The 25,529-nt window shown below is 44.0% G+C and overlaps 4 protein-coding genes across 4 annotated transcripts in view; 1 reads left to right on the top strand and 3 right to left on the bottom strand.

Moving 5' to 3' along the window:
- Positions 1 to 79: 79 nt before the first annotated feature.
- Positions 80 to 4,245, bottom strand: acad8 (acyl-CoA dehydrogenase family, member 8). The gene is made up of 11 exons (XM_086216691.1): positions 4,027 to 4,245; positions 3,455 to 3,555; positions 3,128 to 3,297; positions 2,685 to 2,794; positions 2,488 to 2,564; positions 2,259 to 2,396; positions 1,771 to 1,906; positions 1,318 to 1,415; positions 1,051 to 1,203; positions 864 to 966; positions 80 to 771 (listed from the first exon to the last, which is right to left on the bottom strand). Exons 1-11 carry the CDS (start codon positions 4,139 to 4,141, stop codon positions 722 to 724), a joined length of 1,251 nt encoding a protein of 416 aa, XP_086072817.1. The 5' UTR covers positions 4,142 to 4,245; the 3' UTR covers positions 80 to 721.
- thyn1 (thymocyte nuclear protein 1) lies at positions 4,136 to 8,612 on the top strand. The gene is made up of 8 exons (XM_086216693.1): positions 4,136 to 4,446; positions 4,802 to 4,878; positions 7,416 to 7,591; positions 7,681 to 7,749; positions 7,861 to 7,953; positions 8,022 to 8,117; positions 8,192 to 8,342; positions 8,437 to 8,612. The coding sequence occupies exons 2-8, from the start codon at positions 4,830 to 4,832 to the stop codon at positions 8,481 to 8,483; spliced, it is 681 nt and encodes a 226-aa protein (XP_086072819.1). The 5' UTR covers positions 4,136 to 4,446; positions 4,802 to 4,829; the 3' UTR covers positions 8,484 to 8,612.
- An 817-nt stretch (positions 8,613 to 9,429) lies between these two features.
- On the bottom strand, positions 9,430 to 14,637 carry LOC147255051 (vacuolar protein sorting-associated protein 26B-like). Its single transcript, XM_086216692.1, has 6 exons — positions 13,936 to 14,637; positions 12,948 to 13,104; positions 12,379 to 12,543; positions 11,959 to 12,134; positions 11,715 to 11,857; positions 9,430 to 10,579 (listed from the first exon to the last, which is right to left on the bottom strand). The coding sequence occupies exons 1-6, from the start codon at positions 14,156 to 14,158 to the stop codon at positions 10,442 to 10,444; spliced, it is 1,002 nt and encodes a 333-aa protein (XP_086072818.1). The 5' UTR covers positions 14,159 to 14,637; the 3' UTR covers positions 9,430 to 10,441.
- Positions 14,638 to 15,335: 698 nt separating this feature from the next.
- The window catches only part of jam3a (junctional adhesion molecule 3a), a 12,273-nt gene continuing 2,079 nt past the window's right edge, over positions 15,336 to 25,529 (bottom strand). Inside the window, exons 2-9 of the mRNA XM_086216690.1 lie at positions 21,385 to 21,456; positions 21,178 to 21,291; positions 20,835 to 20,987; positions 19,584 to 19,786; positions 18,749 to 18,848; positions 16,683 to 16,812; positions 16,546 to 16,597; positions 15,336 to 16,421 (exon numbers count right to left, since the gene is read on the bottom strand). Coding sequence (XP_086072816.1) covers positions 16,386 to 16,421; positions 16,546 to 16,597; positions 16,683 to 16,812; positions 18,749 to 18,848; positions 19,584 to 19,786; positions 20,835 to 20,987; positions 21,178 to 21,291; positions 21,385 to 21,456 — 860 coding nt within the window. The 3' untranslated portion in view covers positions 15,336 to 16,385. The remainder of the gene's footprint in view (positions 16,422 to 16,545; positions 16,598 to 16,682; positions 16,813 to 18,748; positions 18,849 to 19,583; positions 19,787 to 20,834; positions 20,988 to 21,177; positions 21,292 to 21,384; positions 21,457 to 25,529) is intronic.

The following is a 25,529-nucleotide window of genomic DNA, read 5'->3' as shown; positions in this document are numbered from 1 at the left end:
CACTGTGAATGTCTCATAACTTCAACCTAATTGCTACTGAGGCGTGCGATATAAATGGAAGAGCAGCAGCGAGTGAAACTGGTGATTCATTTGATTTTATTTGGAGTGTGATACATATTCCACAGTGCACATCCCACATGGTTGTGTTTTTAAAAACTACGACACCCAAAAGAGGTTCAGCTAGCGTGACAACAACGTAACCGTGAACATAAAGAGGTTCTGAAAGGCCACTTGAGAGCAGAGACGCTTAAAATGCACGTGCTACGAGACAGAACGCAGCAGAACCGAACCTTCGCGCTTGTGTGGATGTCTTCCAAACAATACACAAGTCAAGTAGTCCTCTTTTCCTTGCTTCCACCAAACGCAGGTGCTGACTGCCTGCAGCTCTCCATGGTCGAAACTATTCTGGATCCCATGTCATCGCACGGCTGTGAATTCAATCACTTAAGAGCTGACCTTGAGGGTCGTGTAGTCAATGATGTAAATAGGGATGTCAAACCTGCAGGAGGCGCTACGAGAAACGTCAGGATTGTTGACAATTGTGGTCTCAAAGTTGAAGTACAACAAGCAAGTTGTTGCTCTCTGGTTCACCTTCGGTCCCACCAATGACCTTTGGGAACTCTCTGAAGTCGAGGGCAGCGTCAGTAACCAGTCACACAGTAACAAACCAAGAAGACCATCACAATATGGTCGACTCTGAACGGACCAGGAGAAGCAGTCCTCATGTCAGCAGACTTCTGGAGATGATCATCCTCATCACCTCGTTCGTTCCTTGAAGACAAACGGAAGAGAAAAGCAATGACGTGAAGCCACTGACTCGTGACGGCTCCGTTGCGCGGCCGTGAGCTGTGATCAAAGCTCACCTTCCAGGATCTGATGGACTCTGATGTCGCGGACAAACTGCTGCACGGCGTAGTCTTTGAGGTAACCGTAGCCACCGTGCATCTGCAGAGCCTGGTTGCAGATCTATTTGAGAAAGGATGGAAATAAATGATACACTGCACGGTAAATGATCGTGCAACTATTCAGCCAACACTCAGGGTCGCTCACGTTAAAGCACTCGTCTGTGGCGAAGAGCTTGGCCATGGAGCAGAGGGCGACGGCGTCGGGTCGGTTCTCCTGCAGCGCCGTCGCAGCCTCGCGGACCAGAAGACGAGACGCGACCAACTTGGTGGCCATTTCTGCTAGTTTGAACTGAAGAAACTACAAACAGGGAGGCAGGAAAGACCGTTTCCTCTGTGAGAGAGCGAAACAGCTGAGTGCTGGCGACTGGACCTGTGCCCGATGAGAACATCATCAGGATGTTGTTTCACTTACCTGGTTGTTGGAGAGCGTCTCTCCAAACTGTTTACGCACTAGCAGGTGATCCCTGGCCAGCTCTATAGAGGCGTGTGCTGCCCCCAGAGAACAGGAAGCTGTTGGTCCGTGTGGAAACACATCAAGAACAGAGTAAACACCAGACAGTCGATGTCAGGTTCTAAACAGCTTTTATCAGCTCGAGACAAACTGAGTAAAAAAGTTCACATAACTCCAATCTGCAGAATTATTCACACCAGCTTAGGAAACTGACTCACCACCATTTTAGATCCCCTCAACACATGTATTATACAAAAAAATGAGTCTGACCTCGTTTCCAAAAGAAAAAAAAAATTAAACGACTAAATGAAATACTCAAGCAACTTTTCTCGTGATGTCAATTCAACACTTTTGGGGTATCTAAGTGCTGTGAAATAGAGGAGTAACTCCTGAAACAGGGTTTTGCCCCCTCACCGATGTTGATCCTGCCTCCATTCAGGCCCCTCATGGCGATGCTGAAGCCTTGTCCTTCCTCCCCGAGCCGGTTGGTCACTGGAACAGCACAGTCCTCAAATATCACCGCCCTGGTTGGCTGGGAGTTCCAACCCACCTACGGACAGAGCGGTCATCAGCGACACGCCTGAATTGAGAGTTAAAACCAACACCCAAGGTGAAGGCGGCAGCCGGGCGGTCGCCGTCAACATCAACTCAGGTGAAGGCGACAGCTTTTGTTTGCAGTCGTACTGACAGAGCTGAAAACTGGGTGGGATTCAGGTCCATCGATTCAACTTTGAACGATTTCAGCTTAAAAAAAAAAAAAAAATCAAATTATATGATTCATCCTCAGTTTCTGCAGGCACTTACAGTATTTCTGGCCGTATAATTCTGCCATCTAGTGGTTAACTGTCGCTACACAGCACCAATCCAAGACGGTTGCAGAAAAAAATCTCAATGAATTCTACCTTTTTTTCTTTTTTCCCAAAACTGAGGCCTGGGGTTTCTTTCTCCACCACCACACAGGAGATGCCTTTAGGTCCTTTATCTCCTGTCCGACACATCACCACGTAGACGTCTGTGTCGCCTCCCCCGCTGATGAAGGCCTGAAAAGCCAAGAGGGGATGTTTCTGATTCGCTCTTGTCTTTGTCGAACTACTGACAGCTGCGGATGGATTTGAACAGGTTTACAAATACCTTTGAACCATTCAGAATGTAATGGTCACCTTTCCGCTGTGCAGTTGTCAGAAGCGATGCAGCGTCACTGCCGCTGCCTGAAATTGACAGATTGAAGCTCTAAGTTCACACGCAGCTTTGAATACTTCGCTAGCATCATATCATGACCGCCGATGGGTTCCAGAATGTATTCCCCGTCAAGCAGAAGGGCGACGGACCTGGTTCGGTGAGGCAGTAGGAAGCAAACCTCTCCATGGAGCAGAGGTCGGGACAGAAGCGCTGCCTCTGCTCGCTGTTGCCGAAGGTGTCGATCATCCAGGCGCACATGCTGCAGATGAGCCGGGAAAAACGTCAGCGTTCCCCTCCACGTGTGGAACGAGGCACTCAGAAAAGCCTGATAAATGCTGTCATGCCCAATAGTTGTTGAAAAAAATCAATTCTCCTACCACGTAAAACACATTTTTACTAAACGACAGCTGCTCAAAGTGGAAGTGTATTTATCACGTGGCACATTTTATGTTCCACTTTCATTACTAAATACTGCCTGGCAACTTTGTAATTTTTTTAACAACCAGCCTCAAGTCCAATTTTCTTTTCTTCTCTTTTTTTTTTATTCAAAAACTTGAAGCTGCAGACAAATGCCACATAAGGGGGCTCATACTTGTGAATACTGATGTAAGCGGTGGTGCTGACACATCCCGTGGACAAGGCCTCGAAAATGACGGACGTGTCCAGACGAGACAGACCTGAACCTCCAACATCTGGCTGAACGTAGATCCCACCGAAGCCCAGCTGGGCTGCTTTCCTCATCGTCTCTACGGGAAACATTTCCTGAAAATATACACAGAGATAAAGCTTGGACAAATAAACGGCTACGCTGTCAAACTGTGCCGATCATCCTACAGATTTCTGATCATTTGGTAAGGAGTGTTCTGCCTTCTGGATCATCTTGAGATGCTCCCCCCCGTGCTGACACTCTCCAACGCACCTTCTGATCCCACTCCGCCATGTAGGGAGCCATTTCATTTGCTGCAAAGTCAAAAGCAACTTTCTGAAACTCCTTCTGTTCATCCGTGAGCCCGTGAGAAGCTGCAGAAGACACAGAGGAACAGCTGAATGCCAAACTGAAGCAGGCTGCAGGTGAGACTCGACCTGGATTGCACCACAGACTGCACTGATATCAGTTAAAGCCTTAAATGACTCAAGGTTGTTGAATATCACCAAAACACATGCCACAACCTAAAAGGACAGAGGGGCGGTGTTAGGGAGGGGTGTGCATGCTTTTCTGCCTCATGACTGGTGGAACGCTTCTAACCACTGACTGTGTGTGTGTATATATATATATATATATATATATATATATATATATATATATATATATGAATAAAGTTATGTTTTTCCGACACAAACAAGGATCATTGTCAAGGTGTTTTACTGCTGGAATGTCGAAACCGGTTCATTCACTGGTCCACTTCACTATAGGCAACAATGATCATTTTTCCATGTCACACAACTGTCGTATTAATTTAGATTTAAGTGCGCTCCATTTCTGTGACTTACGGTCGATACACGAAGCTATTCCTCGTCTCTCGGCGATTCCTACAAATGTCAAACGATGGTTTCTGCAGATGTTTGATCCGAATCGGGCGATTCTTGCTAAATGTCCGACCGCCATTTTTACCCCTTGCAGTTATGTCACCGCGCAGCTACGGGGGTCGCTGGGAAATGTAGTTTTTACGTGAAGGAAACGAGGCGCCGTGTTCAGCGTGACGGAGATGAAACTGAGCACGTATTCGGACCTTAAATGCACGTTCAAGTGACAGTACGCTGCTGTCACTTGTTTAAAGGAAGGAGAAACCCGGAAGTATGTTCCAACTGAGAGAACCGACAAGTTTTTTAAGTATTTTTGGCGGGTTTATATGGCCGCTGTCTTCCTCCGCACGCCACTGATTTAAAGGTGTCTGTACCTTCCACCAAACGGTATGAGGACGGTTCGCATGTGTTTCTGTGCAGCTGTTTTGTATTTACCAGACTCTACCACGTCTGTGCTTGTGAATTGTAAACGTGCATTTTATATTTCGGCAGATTTTGTGGGCAAAACCTCCCTCCACGAAGCTTAAAGCTGCTAGTTTGTAGTATAACAAGTCTGCTGTGTTGCACTGCTGTGAGAAATGTATCATTACCCAAATAGTAGGAAAAAATACCACTAAAAACTACCTTCCAGGCATGTTTTTAGGAATCACCATGTTCTGATTTATATCATTCTTTATGTCTTATCGTGTTTCTACATAAAAGTTTGATCTGTAACAATGACATCTGTCCTCTTTTTCCTCAGAAACTGTGGTGTCACCAGACTGGGCGAGATGCCTCCAAAGAAAAATACTAGAGGGAATCAAAGAAAAGCAGTTTCAGGTGAACTAATGACACCATACAGTAAAACAGTTTGTGGATGAAGTTGTATTCTAAGGAGAAGGTGGAGTGTGCTGCGTGAGCTTCCCAGCCAGCGTATCTCAAACGTGCTCAGTTGTCCTCAAAATTGCCCAGGAAATCTGGCGTGACAGTACGTCAGATGGAAGTGGCGAAGGCCAGACTCACACACATGCAAACTGGAGTGTGTTGATGAGTAACGAACGACAACATCCGTGTGCTATATGTGCCACTGATCACTTTGTTTGCTGCCAGCGCTCACGGCTGCTGGTGAGAGCTGAGAGGGTTGAGCCGTCAGTAAAACTCCACGATGCACTCATACCCAGCCAGCTTCTTGCTGCCTGGTTGTCGGGATGCACTTCCGGCCAACTGAGGCTGCTGACTTGCTGTATCCGCCTCTGGTTTCTGTTCACCGGCTCCCAGTCAGCGCTCACAAGCCCCGTCTGCTGAACCTGGACCAACTCAGGTGTCTCTGGTGTGGAGCTTAAACATGTCAGCTGCCGTGCACAGACACCAGGACCAGCAGCCATCAGCTGGTCCTCCATTGTCTGACTCAGTAGAACCTCAGTGACGTCAGCATCATCCGCTTCTTAGCGCCACCTTCAGCTCGGGAGTGTGAAGTGCTGTTTCAACCAGGGGGAGTCTGTCTGTCAGTCCGTAGGCCTCTTCGACATTTATGAGGCCATTTTTTGACAAAGAACATGACAAACCAAAAGCATTATTAAATGCCAAGGCTCTACATATGTTTCTTACATGAAGTCCAATATTAGGATACATGTTGTGTGAAGAAGAAGAATACTTACTAAACACTACTAATCCCACACAGAGGAAAGTTAGGCAGTTTCAGCAGCATTTACAGGGCGGAGAAGAAAGGATGCTATAAATGAATGAAAGACAAATATCTATGAAATAAAAAGGCAAACTAAAATAAATATTAACATAGATGAGACAATTTACAGAAAAATACTTACATGAAGTATGAAAGACAGGAATATGTTATTGCACCAATAATTGCACATTGCTGAAAACAGACACGTGAATGTTCAATGTGCGGTTGTACGCCCTGATGGCTGCAGGCAGGAGTGACCTGCGGTAGCTCCTCCTTGCGCTGAGGGTGCAGCAGTCTGGAGCTGAAGGAGCTGCGCAGGGTCTCCACAGTGTGGTGCTGGGGGTGGGAGGTGTTGTTCATGATGGATGTCATCTTGGCCAACGTCCTTCCGTCCACCACCTCCTGGATGGAGTCCAGTGAACAGCCCAGGACAGAGCCGGCTCTCCTCATCAGTTTGTCCAGTCTCTTCCTGTCCCTGGCCGTGACTCCACTACGAGGGCGTAGCACTGCAGAGGCCAGAACAGTGTCATTAAAAGTCCGGAGTAGGGCCCTGCTAACCCTGAAGGACCTCAGTCTCCTCAGCAGGTGGAGGCGACTCTGGCCCTTCTTGTGGAGGCCGTGGGTTTTACCAGTCCAGTCCAGTGTATTGTTCATGTGAACACCCAGGTACTTGATAGTATATTGTGTATATTGCGATAGTAACGGTGCTGAAGTACCTCTACCGGTGTCTTTACCTTTTTATGGCATTGGGGGAAAGTAAAATCCTTAAGGAACTACATGATATGATATGAATATGCAGTTTTATACTGTGGTAAAACACAAGCGTGTTAAGGAGAAAAGGTCCATTCACTGAATCAAGGAATTCCTCTGTATGGAAGTCAGGGACCTAATTTAGCATCTTCGCTGCCTGGCGTAGTGTCCTAGCCGGATCTGATTGGATGTATTCCCGAGGTTTTTTTTTTTGTCCTCAACGGTCCGGCAAATAGTTTTCCACTCGAGCAGCTTTCAAGCAGTCATGTTTCCAAGAGACGCTGGAGGACGACGCTGGAATATTCTAATATACTTGTTTATATTCGGCTCCTCAGTTCCCATGACACCACTATGCCACGCTGACATACGTCACACCGGGGGCGTAGGCAAATATTTATAGATGTAAGGTATTACATTGATTCCACTTTCTACATGTTCATAAAAGTATTTTCATTAAGTTTCTGCGTTTTCAAGCACAGAAAGAAGAGGCATCAGAAAAATAGGGATAAAACAATAATGTCTAGATTTTGTTTTTGCATTATCGTTATATTTGGAGATGCTTTTAGCAATTGTGATTGCTGCCACTTTCCCACATCAACGTACTGTATTCACGACATAATATGACAGAATTGTCATTGATTTTAATGAACCTCGTGTCAAATTATGCTTTTGACTACACTTTTGACTTTTAGACGTCCCTGAGTCTCTTCCCCTCCTGCGTCCGGATGCTGGATCTGTCTGAGCTCAGGGGCCAGCAGCACACCCAGCACCAGAGCCTTGTCTCCCAGCTAGTTCCTCTTATTCTAGATGATGCCCAGTCACACCGGCGTCCATGTAGCTTCATCTTGAGACGCACATTACAGCCCCGCTATTGCTCTCATTTTCTGAAAGGCGTTTTCGCGGCCGCTGTTTATGTTTGAATGTCATAACTTTAACGTCCAAGGTGAGGATGCTGAGGGCGAAGCCGACTCCTCTGCCAAGCAAATGGTCAGCAGGAAGAGGAAGGCTACTGGTGCAGGAAGTGGAGAAAACACTGAAGCGTCTTGTCCGCCTCAGTACTGTCACTGGCTGATGAAGTCTGAGCCGGAGAGCCGCTTCGAGAACGGCATCGATGTCAAGGTACAGCGACGTGACCGTCCCATCATCATCGGCATCTGTTGGTGTCAGGAAAAGCTGCAAAGGTCTGACGCTCCTGTTTTATTCTGCAGTTTGGGATTGAGGATCTGAAGGCTTTGCCTGATCAGACTGACTGCTGGGATGGAGTCCGTAATTATCAGGTAGAGACAAAAAAAACTGGCACCTTCATAGTACCCTGCTTAAAAAAAAAAAAAAAAAAAAATGTTGCCACATCCTATTCTTCTTTTCTTTTTGGAATATTACGTCACCAGGCTCGCAACTTCATGAGGCAGATGAAAGAAGGGCAGTTGGCTTTCTTTTACCACAGCAACTGTAAGGAACCGGGGATAGCAGGAGTCATAAGAGTAAGTGTTTCCCTGATGAGGAAGCTCCAGCGCTTCACTCCGGTACTGAGCTGTGCCTCCCTGTCCAGATCGTGAAGGAGGCTTATGTGGACCACACGCAGTTTGACAAGAAAGATGTTCACTTCGACGCAAGCAGCAAACCAGAAAACCCCAAGTGGAGCATGGTGAACTGGTTCATGCCGATGGAGTAACTGATGCTGCCAAGGTCCTGTGTTGACGTAGTTTCCTTCCGCCTCAGGTTGACGTCCAGTACCAAAGAATGACCAAGCGCTTCATTCCTCTGTCGGAGCTGAAGAAGCACCACCTGCAGCACCGCGCTGAGGGAGGCCCTCTGAAGGACATGGCTCTCTTCACCAGAGCCAGACTGTCGGTCCAGCCCCTCACCACCGGTAACTACGCCGGGCAGCACCGATGCTCATCGTTGTATTTAGTTCCCATTTACCTTCCTTGTTGAGACCAACGAAACTGTTTTGCTCTTTGCAGAGGAGTTTGATTTCGTTCTGAGTTTGGAGGACCAAGAGCCACTGTGACCATGCGGACCAGCAGAAACTGTGAATTAGTTCTTACCGTAGTGCTCGTTTCTTGTTCTTAAAATATTTGTCAGATTATGGTAGAGGATCTTAAAATAAATCTTGAAATATCAGGAAGATGAATGCAAACCGCACATGCAAATGAAGTGTTTCTTTACGCAGTTACCGTCACACTCGTTGTTGCGCTCTTTCTATTCAGAAAATCACATAAACACAAATTATTATACAAATGTTATCTACTTTTGGTTCCAAAAAAAAAAAAAGAAGACATTTTTGCTTAGAATGTCCACCAAGAATACCAGCAACAACCAACCGGAGACAGAAGAGGTCAGAGTTCAAATTGTCTCTTCATTCGGTAATGTAGCGACTCTTTCATTTTCCTGATGGAGGCTTGTGGAATGTTGCGTTCATCCTCCAGAGTCCTGCTGACCTGTTGATGGCGTCGCACAAAGGGCACGATGAGACGCCGGCGGGGATGACCTGGGTCTGGTCTTACGCTGGGCAGCAGAGAGGTCACGACCTCAGCGGTGACAAAAAGCATGAATTCAGGTACGAGACAGTCTTTAAATCCTCGTTTTGTGATGTTCGGAAGTATTGCTGGCAAAACCTACGTGGAATGATGTTTCTATGACTTCTAAAACAAACTGCGAGCAGCGAAATTAAGTGTTGTGTCAAATGTAAAATCCTGTGCTTTTGAACTCATGGGCTTGTTTATGGGAATTTGTGTTTACAACTCGTGAACTCTGAGCTTTTTGGCAAATCTCCACTTTTGCGGTCGTGGATGTGTAAACTCCACCTGAAGGGATTGACCTCCTCACACTAAATACACTGCAGGTGTCGCTGCCATTCAGGGCGAACCTTCTCAAGAACGAACCGTCCAGCCTCACAGCTTTCTCACGGCAGCACATTTAAACAACTGCTGAAATACAACCATGTGAGATTTTCCCATTTGGCATCATTTTATTCGATTTTTCGGGGAGGGGGAGGGGGAGAAATTGAGAAGCATTTTGCAAAAGATAAACAGTTCTACTGTAACTTTTCTCTGGTTAAAAGACTAAAATAATGTTAGAGGCAGGAGGATTTAATTTGCTCGATACAATTAGGCACAACTTTCTCTCTAATAAAGAAGATACAGAGGACTTTACACGATCAGACCTTATTAACACAAACACTTGGAAATCCTGTCCTAACTCCACTGGAATGCTGAGGTAAAGCATGTGAATATGTGGGGTGACTGTGTGGCATTCAGTAATGTATAATCCTTGCGAGCTAACTGGAACAGGATGTTCTTATTTACAGATTTTTTTTAAAAAAACTGACAAAATGTGTGGGATAATACTTAAACCCTCTTGCTAAATTAACAACAATAATAATAATAATAATAATAATAATAATAATAATAATAATAATTCCAGTTCCCGCTTCCAATATTGATTTGTGCAAACACACAGGATGAGAACAAAACATGTTCGGGAAGTTTAGCAGTGCAAAGTTATTTCAGATTTAATGACTTTACAAAAATGTTAGGGGAGGGGGAAAAAAGAAAACGCTTTAAAAAGGTGGAATGTTGAAAATTCAGCACGTTCAGCTGCATGAAGGAAGGAGTCGGAAATCAATGTGTCCCCGAAGCATTGCAACGTAACAAAGAGAAGGCTGCTAGCTTAAAAATTGAAAGAGGTGATGCGTAGGAGGAAGGATTTGACGCAGTGGATACCGAAACAGGTGATTAGTTTGATTCCCATGAAGAAAAATAAAACATAATTAATGAGGAAGGACGAGCAGCAGCCTGAAGCTACCCTGAAAGCTTCATGCAAACTGTTCTTCTTAATAGTTCACGTCTCCCTTATTCCTCCCTTTTAACAGCAGCAAATACAAATCTAACAGCTGCTTCTCCAGATGTTGGACAGTTGACAGGTAGCTGCACCACTCCAGATGAAGAGACCCCGAGGACGGAACATCTACCCGCTGTCCTCCTTGGCGGACTGTTCCAGCGCGCTCTCCGAAGCAGCCGAGCCCTCGTACCTCTGAGAGGCGATGGCGGCCTGGTGAGACATGCTCTTCCTCACCACATCACCTTTCCTCCACAGTGTGATTTCCTAGAGAGGGAGGAGTGAACACGGAGTGCGTTAAAGTGCGTTAACTTTGAATGAGTCATTCATATCAACACGAGGAGTGGGGGTCTTCGTCCGTGGCAGTTGGGGGGAGTTTGCCCTGAGGGGTTTCTGGCAGATGCCTTTCTAACACGTGGCTGTAAACTGTGCTCTATTTCATACAAGGACATTTACAGAGAGAGGCGAGAAATACATCCAGTAGCAGAGCAGATCTACCGAGAAAAATACAATGACGAGTGAGGAAAATCTCTCTAAATGACGCAGAAGGTTGAGAAGCCACCCGCCAGAGCACCAGGGGGCGTCATACACACATCTGTCCCATCACTGGCTCCTCCCGCTATTTTGTCTTGACTTACTAGCAACTCGGAAGAGTTTTAAAACCTCCGACCATCCCACTGAGGATACGCGATATCCCAGTTTTGTGACATCTTAATTTACAACCGACATGGATCTTAATCGCTTCATTTTTGTAGAACTTTCCTTCCGCACAGGGATTGTTTCTGTCGCTTTAAGCACTTGGAGATGAAAATGTGCAATAAAAAAAAAGAAAGAAGGAAGCATTGATTTCCTTCATCTTGCCTTATAAGACTTGTTTTGTTTGACCAACAAACCAAAAAGATTCTCACATTAAACAACAAAAAACAGCAAAATGTCAAATTTGAGAAATCGAAACGATCCGGCAATTTGTTATTTTTGGATGACTCAAGGCTTCCACAGTGAACAAATCGTTTAACGCTCCTCATTTTTCATAACCAGAGCAAACGATCCGGTATGAAAGCAAACTGAGTGCCGCTCACAATAAAACTCCACAAAGGAAACACCTGACTGGACTGTAGTATTTTTGTGGGTATTCCCAGATGCCTCTGTATCAATCCTCACTCGAACCCCTGAATTTAAAATGAAGACTTGATCTCAGCTCCATATTCAAAGCTGCTTAGAAGCAGATACTGTTTGTCCGATAACTAAAGCACCGTTCCCTTCCTACCTCGCGTTTAATCCGCACTTTAAAAAAAAAAAAAAACAACAACTTCCTGGAGCAAAAATGTAACGGTTGGTGTGATAACTGAACGTCTCCGGTTTCTCTCTTTAATTTCTGCAGTTTCTTTTATTTGTTGCTTACTTGCTGCTTGAAGTAGCGTCTCTCCTCCTCGTCGATCAGCACCAGGTTCAGGTAGTAGCGCACAGAGAACTTCTTGTTTATGTCTCGCATGGTGGGAGTCAGATCATAGCCCGCCAGGAATAACCGGATCGGAATGGACTCTCCTGACACGAGACACACACGCAGACACACGGTCACAAGTTGGGAGGCGTTGACTGAATGTGTTGATGCTACATGGTAACAATTATCCGTGCTGTCCGCTTACCCCTGACCGGTGCGCCGTCCATGATCTCGTACTTGGCAATGGTGTCATTTTCGTGGTAGACGCTGGGGCCCGTGCCTGTCGTCTCACGTTTGATGATGTCAATCTCCATGTGCTTTATCTTAATCCTCACCAGCAGAAAATAGATTTTCCCCACAATCACGTCTTTCAGATGGTATCTGTCGAGAATCAACACGCCACGTTTGCATTTCTCTGCTTTCACTGTGATGGGACAGCAAGAAGTAACATCTGAATAATGAGAAGTACATTTGCTACGCCGATGAGTTGGATTTATTTCAACGCTCTCCTTTTCTGAATGATATGGTGGCTTTACAGTATTACGGTGATTTTCTTTCTTTGAAGGCAACAAAGGTGTGACATGAGTACTTTGTTATGTAGACATCACTCTGGTTTTAAACCTACTTGGATTTGTTGTACTCGAACTCAATGTGGAGACAGTCTTCAATTCCCACTTCCATTTTAATGGAGGAGTTGAGTTCGGGGTACGTGCTCAGGGTGTGAACCACGATGTCCATCTCTTTGCTGATGTCGTTGAGTCTTCTGATGACCGTGGCGCGCAGGAAATACCTGCACGTGGACAAAACACCAGACACGGCGTGTTCATATCAAGTCTGTAGGATTTACGGGAGCTGAATGTTGTGAATTTATAACGACGGCAACAGGTTAGCTTGGTGGCTAATTGCTGCAGTGTCACAGGTAACTCAGTCAGTAATGAAATAATGTCAGACTGCGATTGTTGTTTTGGAATTGGAATGCAATTAATTAAAAGGTTACAGCAACCAATGAACCAACAGGCGGCCAACAGAAACGTACTTTTACCCTGATTCTCATCTGGCTTGAACACATTTTGAATCATACAATCAGAGCAAACAACAGTTTTTGGGGCTTTTTTTGTATTTTATTATAGAAAAATGTAAATTTACTTCTGACACGACAAGATATTTAAGAATGACCATCACTGAAGAGCTCACCTCAGCTTCACATTCTGTCCCGTGTAGGACTCGTAAGGTTTCTCAACATGAGTGAACTCAAAGTCAAAGGTCTGTGACTGAGTCATTTCACCGGGCCTGGCGAGATCTTTCACCAGGGACACGAACTCGTGGTGGTTTCCTCTGTCGTAGTACAACTCTGGAGCAGAGAAGGTGCCGTTAAAAGGCAGAACGAATGCACAAGACCTCAGATTTCACGGATAAAAGTAGCACACAGAGCTGGATGAAGTGTGTGGGTTTCCTACTCTCATGTGTTCGACAGACAGAAACGATATGATGTTGAATGAACTCATCAATTGATGATCAGTTCGAAACATTTTACCAATAAATTCAGGACCTTTCCATATCTTTGAAGATGTGTGTGCATATACACGTATATGAATATGTATGTACTGTTTATAGACGTGTATATATTTATATCTATGTAGAATGTGTATATATACAAACATATATAAAATGTGTGTATATATATGTATGTGTAGATATGTATATCTACATATCTACATACATATACACATATATACGTGTGTATATGTATATATATGTATACACACACACACACACACACATATATATATATATATATATATATATATATATATATATATATATATACACACATTTTTCCATAGCTCCGGTCACCTTGGTGATTATCCAGCTTTTCCATTCATACCAAATGTTCATATCTTAAAACATAAACTTTGTTTTACTGTGAGTGAGCTGCATGTCGCCCAAACTGTTTGGTCTGTCTGTCTGTCTTGCTGGTTTGCAGCGACACTGCTGTGAATGAAGTCGAATATCTTTCTATGAACCTCTGCATGTCTTGTGTTTCCCAGCATGCTCCTTCATCCAGATGTGCGGAGATCACGAAGCCCTCCAGCTGGACTTGCAGGTACTGTCATCTGTAAGGTGAACTACGCTAGGCCTCTTGTGCTGGATGGGGGACTTGGATGTTTCTGTTCCTACTCACCTATTTGTCCAACAAACTCGATCTTGATGCCCTGGTGCTCCAGCCTCTTCCCGGGACTCTTGAGTGTCACATTCACCTTCCCACTGACGGTCTCGCCGTCATAGAAGAGAAAGTATTTGTCTTTCTTTCCATCTTCAGTCTTGTGTTCAGCTTTCTTCCTCGTCTCAGCGTCATTCAGGACAACGTCAACTTCTGCACTTTGACCAAAACTAAAGAAACTCATTGTAACGTTTTGTTTTGTTTTTTTGGCCGGAGTTACTCTTAGCAAACTAATCCGACAACAACTGCTTTTTTAAAAGTTAAGTAGAAAAAAAAAAGACACAGAAAGGCCCAAAGGTTGCTCGACCCCAGTTCCCCCTCGGAGCTCCGGACGCAGTGTTAGACGAGGAAAAGTCTGCGCTATTGGAGAGGAAACATCAGCTACATGTCAACACTCATTTCTACTGATGAAGCTAAATAGCAACACGACGGCGGTGCAACGAAAACGCACAACAAAATGTCCATCAGCGAGTCGGACGCTTCTTTCTCCCGCTTCTCCTCCGCGTCCCCGGACGTTAATTTAGACGAGTAACGGATTAGCAACGGACCCGAACCTCGCTGGGGGAAGACACACGACACATGTTTGTTTTTTTCCTCTCAGAGAATATCGTGAATGTTGTCAAAATGAACAGGACCTACGCCACCTGCGTAGGCCAAATACTTCCGGGTTGAGGTTTTTTCAAAATAAAATACGGGAGCTGGGGCGAATATAAACCGGAAGTTCTTGTTTCATTATGTATTTCGTGCTGCATTTTAGTTTATTCCATTCTCCTTAATGTGTTAAGTGGCACTAAGTGTCATTTATTGAAATTCAGTAAATAAGTTTGAAAAATAAATGTTAACTGTAAGGCATAAATATAACGCAATCTCAAAATATCAATATCTTCTAATTGCACAACATTTTTTTTTATAATGAGTTCCTCTTTAAGCTGTAAAGTGTCTTTCAGATGACGAAACTAATTAAAAATTATATGTATTTCCATGGAATAGTTCCATTTCCTCCATAATATATGTTTGCATTTTCTTTGCTTTTCCAAATCACACTTTGACGATGCAATGCTCCAAAATACATTCTTTCATTACTGATACATCCAAATATATAAAAGCCAAATTAATAACAGGGTCTCAAGCGACGCTGAAGTGTTATAAATGTGTAAAGTCACCATCTTTAATCCTCATCACTGTATTGAGCTTATCAGCAAATCAACTGCCAGACAATTAGCGGTTTGGTAAAAGGGTCTCTGTGTATTCTTCTTTTTCTCCTCAGGTCAAATCACAGATTTTGAATCAAACATTTCCACAGCGAAACATCTGAATCTCCACGACATTTACAGATCAAATGTATTTAATAGTAACAAAATAACATGAACAGTGGACATAATACAACAGTTCCTGAGATTTGACACAAATAATTCACACAAATGTTTGAAACATGTACTGATGTCAGTGAAAGGCTCAACACTGCAGAAACACACCGGACAGTAAATACCGTTAATTTATTTCAAACAAACCGTTTTATTGCCGTATTCACAATAAGGTATGGAGTGCCATTTATGAAAATTAAAAGATTAAAAAAAAGTATGTATTTATGTACAGTAAATACTGGACAATATGTCCAATACCCACAAAAAAGCAAAGCACGGAAGGTCACTTATACACAGTAACGGCACTCTAAAAATCACACTTCACCACCTTTTATTATACAGAATGAATTTGCAGCATAGTGGGATATATAGTATTCAAATCAGTGGGCTATTCTGTACTTGTACTTATTTGTTATAATCTGTAAGTATAATACAGGCTGATTAATTGTGCCTTATGAATCTGAGCCAATCAGCCTTTTACAGTCAGCTACTTATTGCCTGTATAACTACAGTATTTTATATATATATACAAAAACAAGTTTCAACTTGGCCACTTCAGGAAGAAACAAACATAATCAGATGAACAAAGAGCATGTACAGTAAATACAGATTGTAAAACAACAGTGTACACTGTAAAAAGTCAAACAGTTATAAAAGAGGACTTGTTCAAAAATTGTGATGGAATGTAGCTTCCAGCATAAACACCATGGGTCAAAGTTCAAATGTCACAGATTTGAAATTGTTTTGCTCTTTAACAACATAAATAGTTTGTTGGAAAGTAAGAAAATAAAATCTAAATACATAAAGACTAAAGGAGTAAACCCAAGGTCTTCCAACAGAAAACATTAAAAAACAAAACAAACTGTTGCACTATAAAAAACATGATATAGAGCCATAAAATGATACTAAAATTACTTTGGCAAGTTGGTTGAGTTTGATGTGCATCAGAGAATAATGTGCCATGTTACACCGCCTCAAACGTTTCCGTCCAGAGCAGAACTTCTGCAAGTTAACCTCAACATGTCCTCACTTCTGTGTCATCAGCAGTCAAATGATGAATGAGGACTTGTGGCGAAAGTGGCCCTGCGAAAAATACCATCACACACACATAAATACCACGAAACACTTCTGCTCACACCAGAGCTGTTGTTGAATACTTTTGTTCCTTCAGCAAAAGAAATGCTGTGTGAGCCAGTTTCTTTCTTACCTCATCTGCGTCGCCGAAGTCGACGCCGTCGTTCTGTGCGGGCCAACTGAAGCTGAAAGAGAACAGACAATAATAAGTTGTAGTGCAGAAATGAAGGACGAGCCTCCTGCCTCCCTCCTTCGGTAGTTAGTACTCACTCATTTTCATTGTGGCCTTTTTTGGAGGAGCACACGCGCATAAGGCACTGCCAAATCAAGGCAGTCAGAATGATGAACGCAAGCACTGCCCCGAAGGACTTGAAGAAAATATCCAGGATGTCGACGTCGTCTGTAGGACGGCACAGAGATCAGGGACATCAGTGGCTCTCGTGTTACCTCACAGCTGCAGTATATATGAGTGTATATTGTAGTGTTTTGTGTAAATCTACCTCCCACGTTACTGAAAATAGCACCTGAATAGAGGCACAACTGATCATTATTATTATTGGCTGATAATTATGAAACTCCCTGATCACACAATTCTGATAGAAACAAACTCTGGTTCAGAAAATCCTCTTTCACATACACTTTCATAGTCCATCCATCCATTTTCTTCCGCTTTTTCCTGTTGAGGGTTACGGCAGTTTCATCGTTAAGTTTTTAATTCGTTCCAAGAATATTCTGCCTGAAGGCAGGGTAACGTTCTCTGAAAACTTCTCACAGTGATTGTTGAAGAAACAGATTACAGATCAATATTCAATAAAGTCCAGAAAACATTCTCAGACTTAGTTCAGCTAAAACCTGTTGTCTTGGTAACCATTAAACCTTATGGAGGCATTAGTTAAACTCATTTAAGGTCTCTAATCAAAACATTTGCTGCTTTGACATCATTAGAGCTCTCGGCTAATGTTAGCATTCCCCGCTAGCTGCATGGACATAGTTGTAGAACATGATCGATCCGGGGACAATCAATACTACTGGAAACACCTACAGTACATCTGCAGCAATTGTGAAACAGGAAGTCAAAGTCCAAACTAAACTGCTTAAATATAAGCAGGAATTTCTGATGATGAAGAAGTGTCTCACTCAGTTTTGAACAGACATCTGCAGTCCCATTCCTGTTTCCTTCAGTGTTACATGACTGTCAGAAAACTTGGACCGTAGTAATGAGGATGAGATGAAGAACCTGACACAGAGTACAACTGCTCAGAGCTTCCTCTTTGTTCAATAGTTCCTCTTTTGACGCGGTACCTCTCACTTTGTAGCATCTGAAGTTGCTTCATGTTCACAACAAGCAGAGTTTCACAGCCAGAACTCAGCCGGCGTGTTTGGACTTTGCCTGTTAAGGCGTACGGGCAACTGCTCATCAGTTGTCTGTCTGTTGCCTTCAAGTGGAATCTGAGTAGATATTCACTATAACTGACACGCCAACATGAGTACTCAACATGTTTAGCGTTTCACTTTTCTGTGTTAGCCGTCACTGGAGGGGCAGATGAACTGACACGTGTACGTTGTGTCCTCACGACGGGAGGAAGCGTGTGAATGTCTCCTCCTCCCGCCGTGCTGGCGTTGATGGCACGTTTGAAGGAAGAAGAAGAAGAAGAAGAAGAAGAAGTCAAACGGTGGGCAGCATCCTCAGCTCCGCTTTTACTCACCAACCTGCAACTTCTCCTCATTTGTCTTTTTATGTCTGGTCATTTCTTTTTCTCATCCCTAATCGTAGATTAACACAGGGATCGAGCCACATTTAGAAAGATTTCTGCGTGCGTTCGGTTCAGTTGGGCATTTTTTTGTTGTTGTTACAGCTGCAAAAAAATTATGATGATAAACATGAATTGGATTGGCAGTGATCGACTGGGTCTTATATCACTCGCTCAGTGGTTCCATGATTACGTTCAGTCGTGGCCGTGAATAAATGTTTAGTTATGAGAGCTAAAAATAATGGTTAGGGGGCGGTGCTGTACTGATCATGTGACCAGCTGCAGGTTTAGCACATTTCGCGTAACACGAACAGTGACAGCGTTCAGCCTCTGTGGACGAGCCGAGCCACTGTTTGCACTCCGCACTCTCGTGCAGTCAATCGAGATGGAAACCTGACGACAGTAGAACACTTCAGAGTGTCAAGTAATGGGTGGACCCTCCCTCGTGTCACTTCCTGAACGTCCTGCACTCTGTCTTTTTAATTCAAATTCCGCCCTCTCAAGTTTGTCTTTGGGTTCAGTGCTGTCCACATCCAGAGACTTTCCCCAGTTCTAAAAGCGCATGTGCATCCACATGTCACTCACAGACTTCCATCCACTTTGAGGGACACTGTGCATGGCCAGCATCGTTCTTAGCTTGGCAGTAGTACTCCCCCGCGTCCTCCTTCCTCACCCGTCGGAATTTCTGAGGAGACATTTTTAGAAATCTTTCAGCGAAATGACACGTAGCTGCATTGTCAACAAAATGCTAATTCGTACCACAGTTAAAGCTTACCCAGCTTTTATGTCTGTGAAGTCGACGATAACCGCATTGCTTTGCTTTTGAATGCAACATTATCCTCTATTCATTTGCAAGTTTCTGCTTCAGCTTCCTCGCTGGCTACGTTTCCATGCATAGATTAACCATGCTGTTAGTCATCTGATGGCTGAGCTTTTATTCCGATTAAGCGACTCACATTTACATCAGATAGGCTGGAAGTGAGTACCCCTGCTGCTGCGCCAGAGTCCAGGGAGCCGCTAAAAAGCCTCTTCCAGACATGCAGCCGTTTTCATTAATCTGATCGCTACTGAACAAGTCAGCTCATGTATGAATAAACACACGTCTGAGGATTGAGGAAGTGCAACAGCAGCCCGTATTGTTACTCATGCAGTGATGTTCCAGTATCCTGGCAGCTGCTTTATAGTTTTTCTGCCTTTTTAGCAACTGCAAATACCACAGCCTTTTCTTTTACCTAATTATGTGGCACCAGTGTCAGTAATTATATGCACCTTATATTGCACAGACAGCCACATCTTTCCAGCATTACTGTTTATGTAAAAATCACAAGGCCTCAATAACAAGAATTCATCATGTCCATGTCTGAAAAGGGCAAAAACACAGTTCAGCAATTTGACTGAGACGCACTTGATTTGTACTCACCAGGCTTCCGGTGTCGGGGTTGATGGTGTAGGAAGAGTTGACAAACTTCGGGCTGCTTTTGGGGTCCTGAGGAAGTTCCTCATTGTTGTGGAACCAGCGATACAGCGGCGTGGGGAAGCCCTCGTTCTCCAGACACCGCAGCTCGGTTGACGTTCCTACTGTGACGGCCTCGGGGACGCTGCACCGCGGTACGACAGGTTTCACTGCACACACACACACACACACACACACACACACACACACACACACACACGCGTATGTTTAGCTCATAAATAGATATCTTAGTGTGCCTCCAACATCTTGGCTAGTTTGGTGTGTCATGAAGCATCAAGACGCAAAGAAAGTTGGTACTGTTTTGACTTCTCCTGATTCATTTCCTCATGACAGATGAGGGACAAGCGTCTTGGGGGTCAGTGTAACTCACCCAGCAGACAAGCTTTCTCTCCCTCAGCTTAAATAATAAACCAGACAGATCATCTAACACAACATGTTATTCCCTTAAATAGAATTAAACAGTCAATGGTCTAAATGACTGAATGTGTCAATACGATCCACTGCAAAGACTAAACACGCACGGCTTCTAAGTATGTTCAAAATCCTCAAGAGTTCTGCGTCGTACTTCAAACTGTGGCAGGTAAATATGCTGATTCAAAACAACAGGAAAAGATCCAGTTGTTTATTTGCCTGTACAGAACAGAAGTCACGTGGAGACGGTCAGAGCGGTCCAACTGTGATCAGATCACGCAGGTCTGAGGAGGGTCTGAGGGGGCAGTGAGCCTCGGCCCGACCCCCTGTGACACAATCTGGCTTGAAAGTGACGGCCTGGCAGAGCAACAAGCAGCTCGTCTAGTTTACACCACATAATAATGAGACATTATAATTACAACACGATTCCAGGAAGAGACAGACAAGCATTTAAAAAACCATCACTCAGTGTGGTTTGTATGAACAAAACATAAAATGCTAATAAGTGACCTTTCGAATTGTAGGCAGGCCTCCAGAAGAGCAGAGCTGATCCAGACTGTTTGGACTCAGCTGAACTAAGAGCTTCACCTTTCTATCATGTGAGCTTCTCATCTAACTCCTGAAAAGAAAGCAAAAAGAACATTTCCTATGATGTTGCGCTCTTCCTTTAAAGTGAGGGCAACAACCCTCGAAATCCTGATTCAAAGACAAAGAGAAGTAACTCAGTTCCCTATTGGTGGGAACCCAGGGGAGACGCAGTGACGTGGCTCCAGCCTGTTGCCATACCTCGTACTGCAAGACTAATAAGTATCTCATCAAAGTCCCTCTGATCGTCGATGGCGGCCACCTCGCAGCGGTACTCTGCAGTGTCCGACCGAGTGGCGTTGTAGATCAGAATGTTGGCTGGTTCTCTCAGCTCGGCTCTGTGCTCCAAGTCCCCTTTTGAGAGGAGAAAAACACTTCACAATTGCTCATTCAGAAACAGCGTGACTTCACAGGTCGAAAACAGAACTCGATGCCAACTTCTTTCAAGGTGCCATTCATTGGGCTCAGCTTTGAGTCTTGAGAACTCGCCTTGAAAGGCTGCGGGCTGCCGCTTTTCCAAAAAGAAACTTTCCAAGCCGTTTACCTGCTATCTTCCTCTGAAAGTACACATAGCTGGGGACACCGTTTTTAATCTTTTTCCATTCGATCCGTGGGTTGTTGGTTGAGATAGACTCTATTAAACAGGTCAGCTCGATGGCTGTGAGGAAAACAGAACGCATGAGTGCGTGAGCAAGCGTCCCAAATTAGGAAAAGAAAAGCTACTTTGGCAAAATAGGTTAGAACAACTTACGCTCAAACTCATTTGCCCACACAATCTTGTCTGTGGTTCGGAGGATTACTGCAAGTGATGACGGAAGGTGGCCTGTGGGGGGGGGGAGAAAAAAACAGGAAGAATGACACAGTGCTGAGTAACCCTGGTGGCACATGCAGGCATTTTCATTAGCAGACCTTATCAACTGCTGGGCAACCTGCCTAATAAACCCTGGATTATCCTTCAGGGTGCGAGAGCCTGAGGATCTGATTTAGGTCAAATATATATAATATATATGTGTGTGTGTGTGTGTGTGTGTGTGTGTTATTAATGACTTCCTATTTTGATTTAAGAAGATTACCACCTGAGGCCCAAGTCATGCGTTATGATGACTATGTGTACTGGCGCGTGGATTGAACCCCTGAGAAGAAATATTCTGACTTCACACCTTTATGGTGGTTAATTGGAATATTATATGTGGATCATGAGAAAGGAAGTTCAAAAAGTTAAATGACTGGTAGTAAAATCCGACTTCAGGGGTGTCTGTTAATATTTGAGCGGTGACACTCTTTTATTGTTTTGGCTTTCCTCCAAAACGCTGCTTCTGAAATGAAACTAAAACGCTGACCTTCAGCTTTACTGCTGTTTGAGTGTGTTTACATCCATCCAGCCCGCAGGACGCCGTGCACCGTCCCTCTGGTTTTAGGCAAACATACTGACGAGGCAACCAGGGGATTTTTAGGGCCAAAGAGTGAGTGCCCTTGAAAGACTACGTCAATCACCAGATCTAAATCCAGTTGGGCATTTGCAATAAAGACCTAGATTGAAGGCAAAAAGCTCCTGAAACAAGTCAGAAATCAGGTTGGGGGGGGGGGGGTGTTACTCATTCCGTGATCTCATTTGCATTTTTAGTAGTTTCACACAACCAGATATCCTGCACATGTATGCGTGCATTTCTAATTATTATTATCATTATTTTTATAGTTAGAGCTTTTTTTTTTAAATTCAGTGACATTCTTATGGGTGCCTGTTTACTTAAACACCACATTAAATAACTTGTAAACCCCGTTTTTGATTTAAAGACTGACCAAAAAAAGCTAAATAGATCAACAACAACTACGCACCATAGAGAGCACACACAGAAGAAAACACACCAGCCAGGAAACAGAGAACAAACAGAAGTGTGTTCTTCTTATCTGCTCACGGCAGATTTTAATAGAGAAACAGACCAAAACAAACAGGCGCACTCAAAAAACAACAACCACAAATTGAAACACTTGTTTCCCAGTCATTACCACATTGTCTCGACACACCATGATGATGACCACTGTCAGTTAACGTCCAACTGACGCTACGGGGGCTTCTCAAGTGACCTAACGTCACCCCACCTCACCCAACCCTGCTCCTAAATGTGGTCACATGACTGATTATCTTCTAGAGTTCTCTTCAGTTTGAGCTTAAAATGCTGATGATTCCCTTCTGCATTTCGGTGACGAACCGTTGGTTTCCATTCAGACTTCCATCCCACATCTGCACAGTCCCAGTTTACCATCAGGCTCCCCATCTAGAAGGCTTGCTGGTGCAGGAACCGTCAGTGAGTTACTGGATGCAAGAATGCCTACATATAACCAGTTGGTTACAGTCGCATCATAATAAAACCTAATCTTAGCTTATTAGTGGTAGAATTTGGATGATGATGCCCCCCCCCCCCCCCCAAATTGGGGGGGCTGGAACAGATCAAAATGGTGGTGGCACAAAAAGTACAAATCTTGTTGGAGAAATGGTGTAATGGTGTTAATATGGTGCAAAATGTTGATATAAATCCAAACGCCTTCAAGCACAAAAAGATGACAACTGTAAGTAATAATTACAAGTTCAGTGAGAATTACTCAAATAAATTGTGGCATTAATGAACACTGTTAAATAAATAAAGAAAGAAACTTCACACAACAAACCAGAAGCACAAATTAGTGAACAGCGCTTAAACTCACTGCAGATCTAATCAACAATCCTGGTTGGCCTCTGGCTAAAAGAACACATCAGCTATACCATTTCTAAGTGTTAAGCCGCTTGCTTGACTGACCTCCTTAAAGCAATCTGTGTTATTTGTAAATGTCAGATTTTAATATCAAGAGGCTTAAATCGCACAGTATGTCAAAACTGGGTGAGCAGAAAGCCAATTCAAGCAGAAAACGCATTTGTGTGTGGGGGGGGGGGGTGCACAGCAACTCATTCATCTCAAATTGTACATAGATATTTTCACAATTTATCAAAATCGGCCAGTCGCCATGTTCCTCTGGCTCTATACTCAACCTACTATGTTTGTGGCCCTTCCAAATGGAGTAATTGCTGGGTACAGATGTGACTTAGAGCCCCCATGCTGAGTAATGATGGCGTTCTCCCTCCCAGTATGACGGCTCCACGTACAGGCAGAAATTAGACAATAATAGATTGTTGGATTGCGCCAGCCCTGAATGCTCCGAGCCACTGCCCTCTGTCTCCCGGGGCGCTCTGACTAATTCTGGGGAATTTATTTAAAGGAGCCTGCTGTGACCACACGAGTGACCGTATGATGCAGCGTGCCTCGGAGCAGGACGCCGCTAACGTATATCGGACGCGCGTCCAGAGAGTGGTGAAAACATGGGTCCTGCCAAAGCATCTGGTCCTATCAGCACAGCTGCGCACACTGATGGGATGTGACTCCCGGGTCTCAGCTTCCGTCTTTGTTGCTGACTTTCCCACCCTGTACATCATGAGCTATTTTTACCGTGGCTATGACTGGACATCCTGGGAGACACAAGGAGAAATGGTCCAACAAACAATCCCTCAGCTAACGCTCACAGCGACTTCAAACGCATCTTCACAGTCAGGAGTGCAGCGCTGTGGGCTGAAACTACAACACACACAGCAGCTTCTCCTCCGATTGCAAATGTACTACAGAGGAAAACAGACGGTGGGAGTTATGCAATTTGGGGGAAGTGGAAAGTCTCGTTTATGCAAAGTACGATGGCCTGACGGAGCCACTGTTCTAAGGAATCACTCGATAAAACCCTGAAACACTCTGGCAGGCTGTTTAATTTCACATTTATTTTAATTATTGAACTTTACTAACTTTGCTGTAAAAGTCTGGAAATAAGCCATGTTTTTGTCTTTTATATAACACTGGAGTCACAAATTATCAGTCCAGCCTGCGCAACTTTAGCATCTTCTTTGTTGCTGTAATGTAAATACTGTACTGTGGAGCTGTTCATTTGAGGGAAAATGAAACCTACGTAGGAGAGGGACGGGACATCTTTTTGTAATTTATCTTTTAAATAAATCTACCGCAGATTTGATCCAGTTCGCTTCAACCACACGGCAACGTGTCACATTACCAAAAACATCCCCCCTAATTGGATTACCGAGAGGGATTACAACATAACAGTGTGTAATGTCTCATTCTACTTATAAAAAAAAGATGAATTTAATTAAGTTAAAGTTCTGTTTGTTTTCATAGAGCACTCAAACACTGACGACGGCCCCCAGAGCAGACCTCTGCTGTGCCCCTCCCCCATCATTGGTTTTTTGCAGTACATAATATATGACACAAAGCTTTCAGGTTACAATAGAGTGTCTGTATGCTAGAGTAACCAAAATGTATCAAGAAAAGGTGCCTGAACTGAACAAACGCGCAGCATCCTGTCATCGCTGCACAAACTCAACAAAACGTGGGCCGTGGGAAAGGATCGCCGCTGTGAATTAACAAGACAATGAGCCGCTAATTGCTAATATGAGCTTAGAATAAAAGCATTCACGCAACAATGGTCGGCCCCTCTGTGAGACAATGTGAGATGAAGAGAAGACGCTATTTCTGAATTATGAAAATAATCTCAGCGCTTGTTGGAAAGCGTACACAGGCTCATTTTTAATCCCTGTGTTATTCGAATGCATAGACAAAGTAGGTCTATAGCCTGTTACGAGAGGAATGTGCACTTAAATAGCCACATTCTGCAATCCTCTTATGAACCAAAATATGAAAACAACTGCCCATCCCCTTCCCTGGAACAAAAAAAGTTGTTGATCCAGTATATCTATAAAAAGCATTTTTCCCAGACATTCCAATGCTGTCTCTGCAAAAACTGCTGAAGACAGAGCTGCAAGCACCAAGGGCCCTGGACCAGTGCGATTCACAGCACACTGGAGTG

Source organism: Aulostomus chinensis, chromosome 10, assembly GCF_037954235.1.
Source record: "Aulostomus chinensis isolate RoL2024-O1b breed Wild chromosome 10, RoL_Achi_v1.0, whole genome shotgun sequence".
NCBI lineage: Eukaryota > Metazoa > Chordata > Actinopteri > Syngnathiformes > Aulostomidae > Aulostomus > Aulostomus chinensis.
The sequence above is the reverse complement of the archived record's forward strand: the minus strand, read 5'-3'. Positions and strand labels throughout refer to the sequence as shown.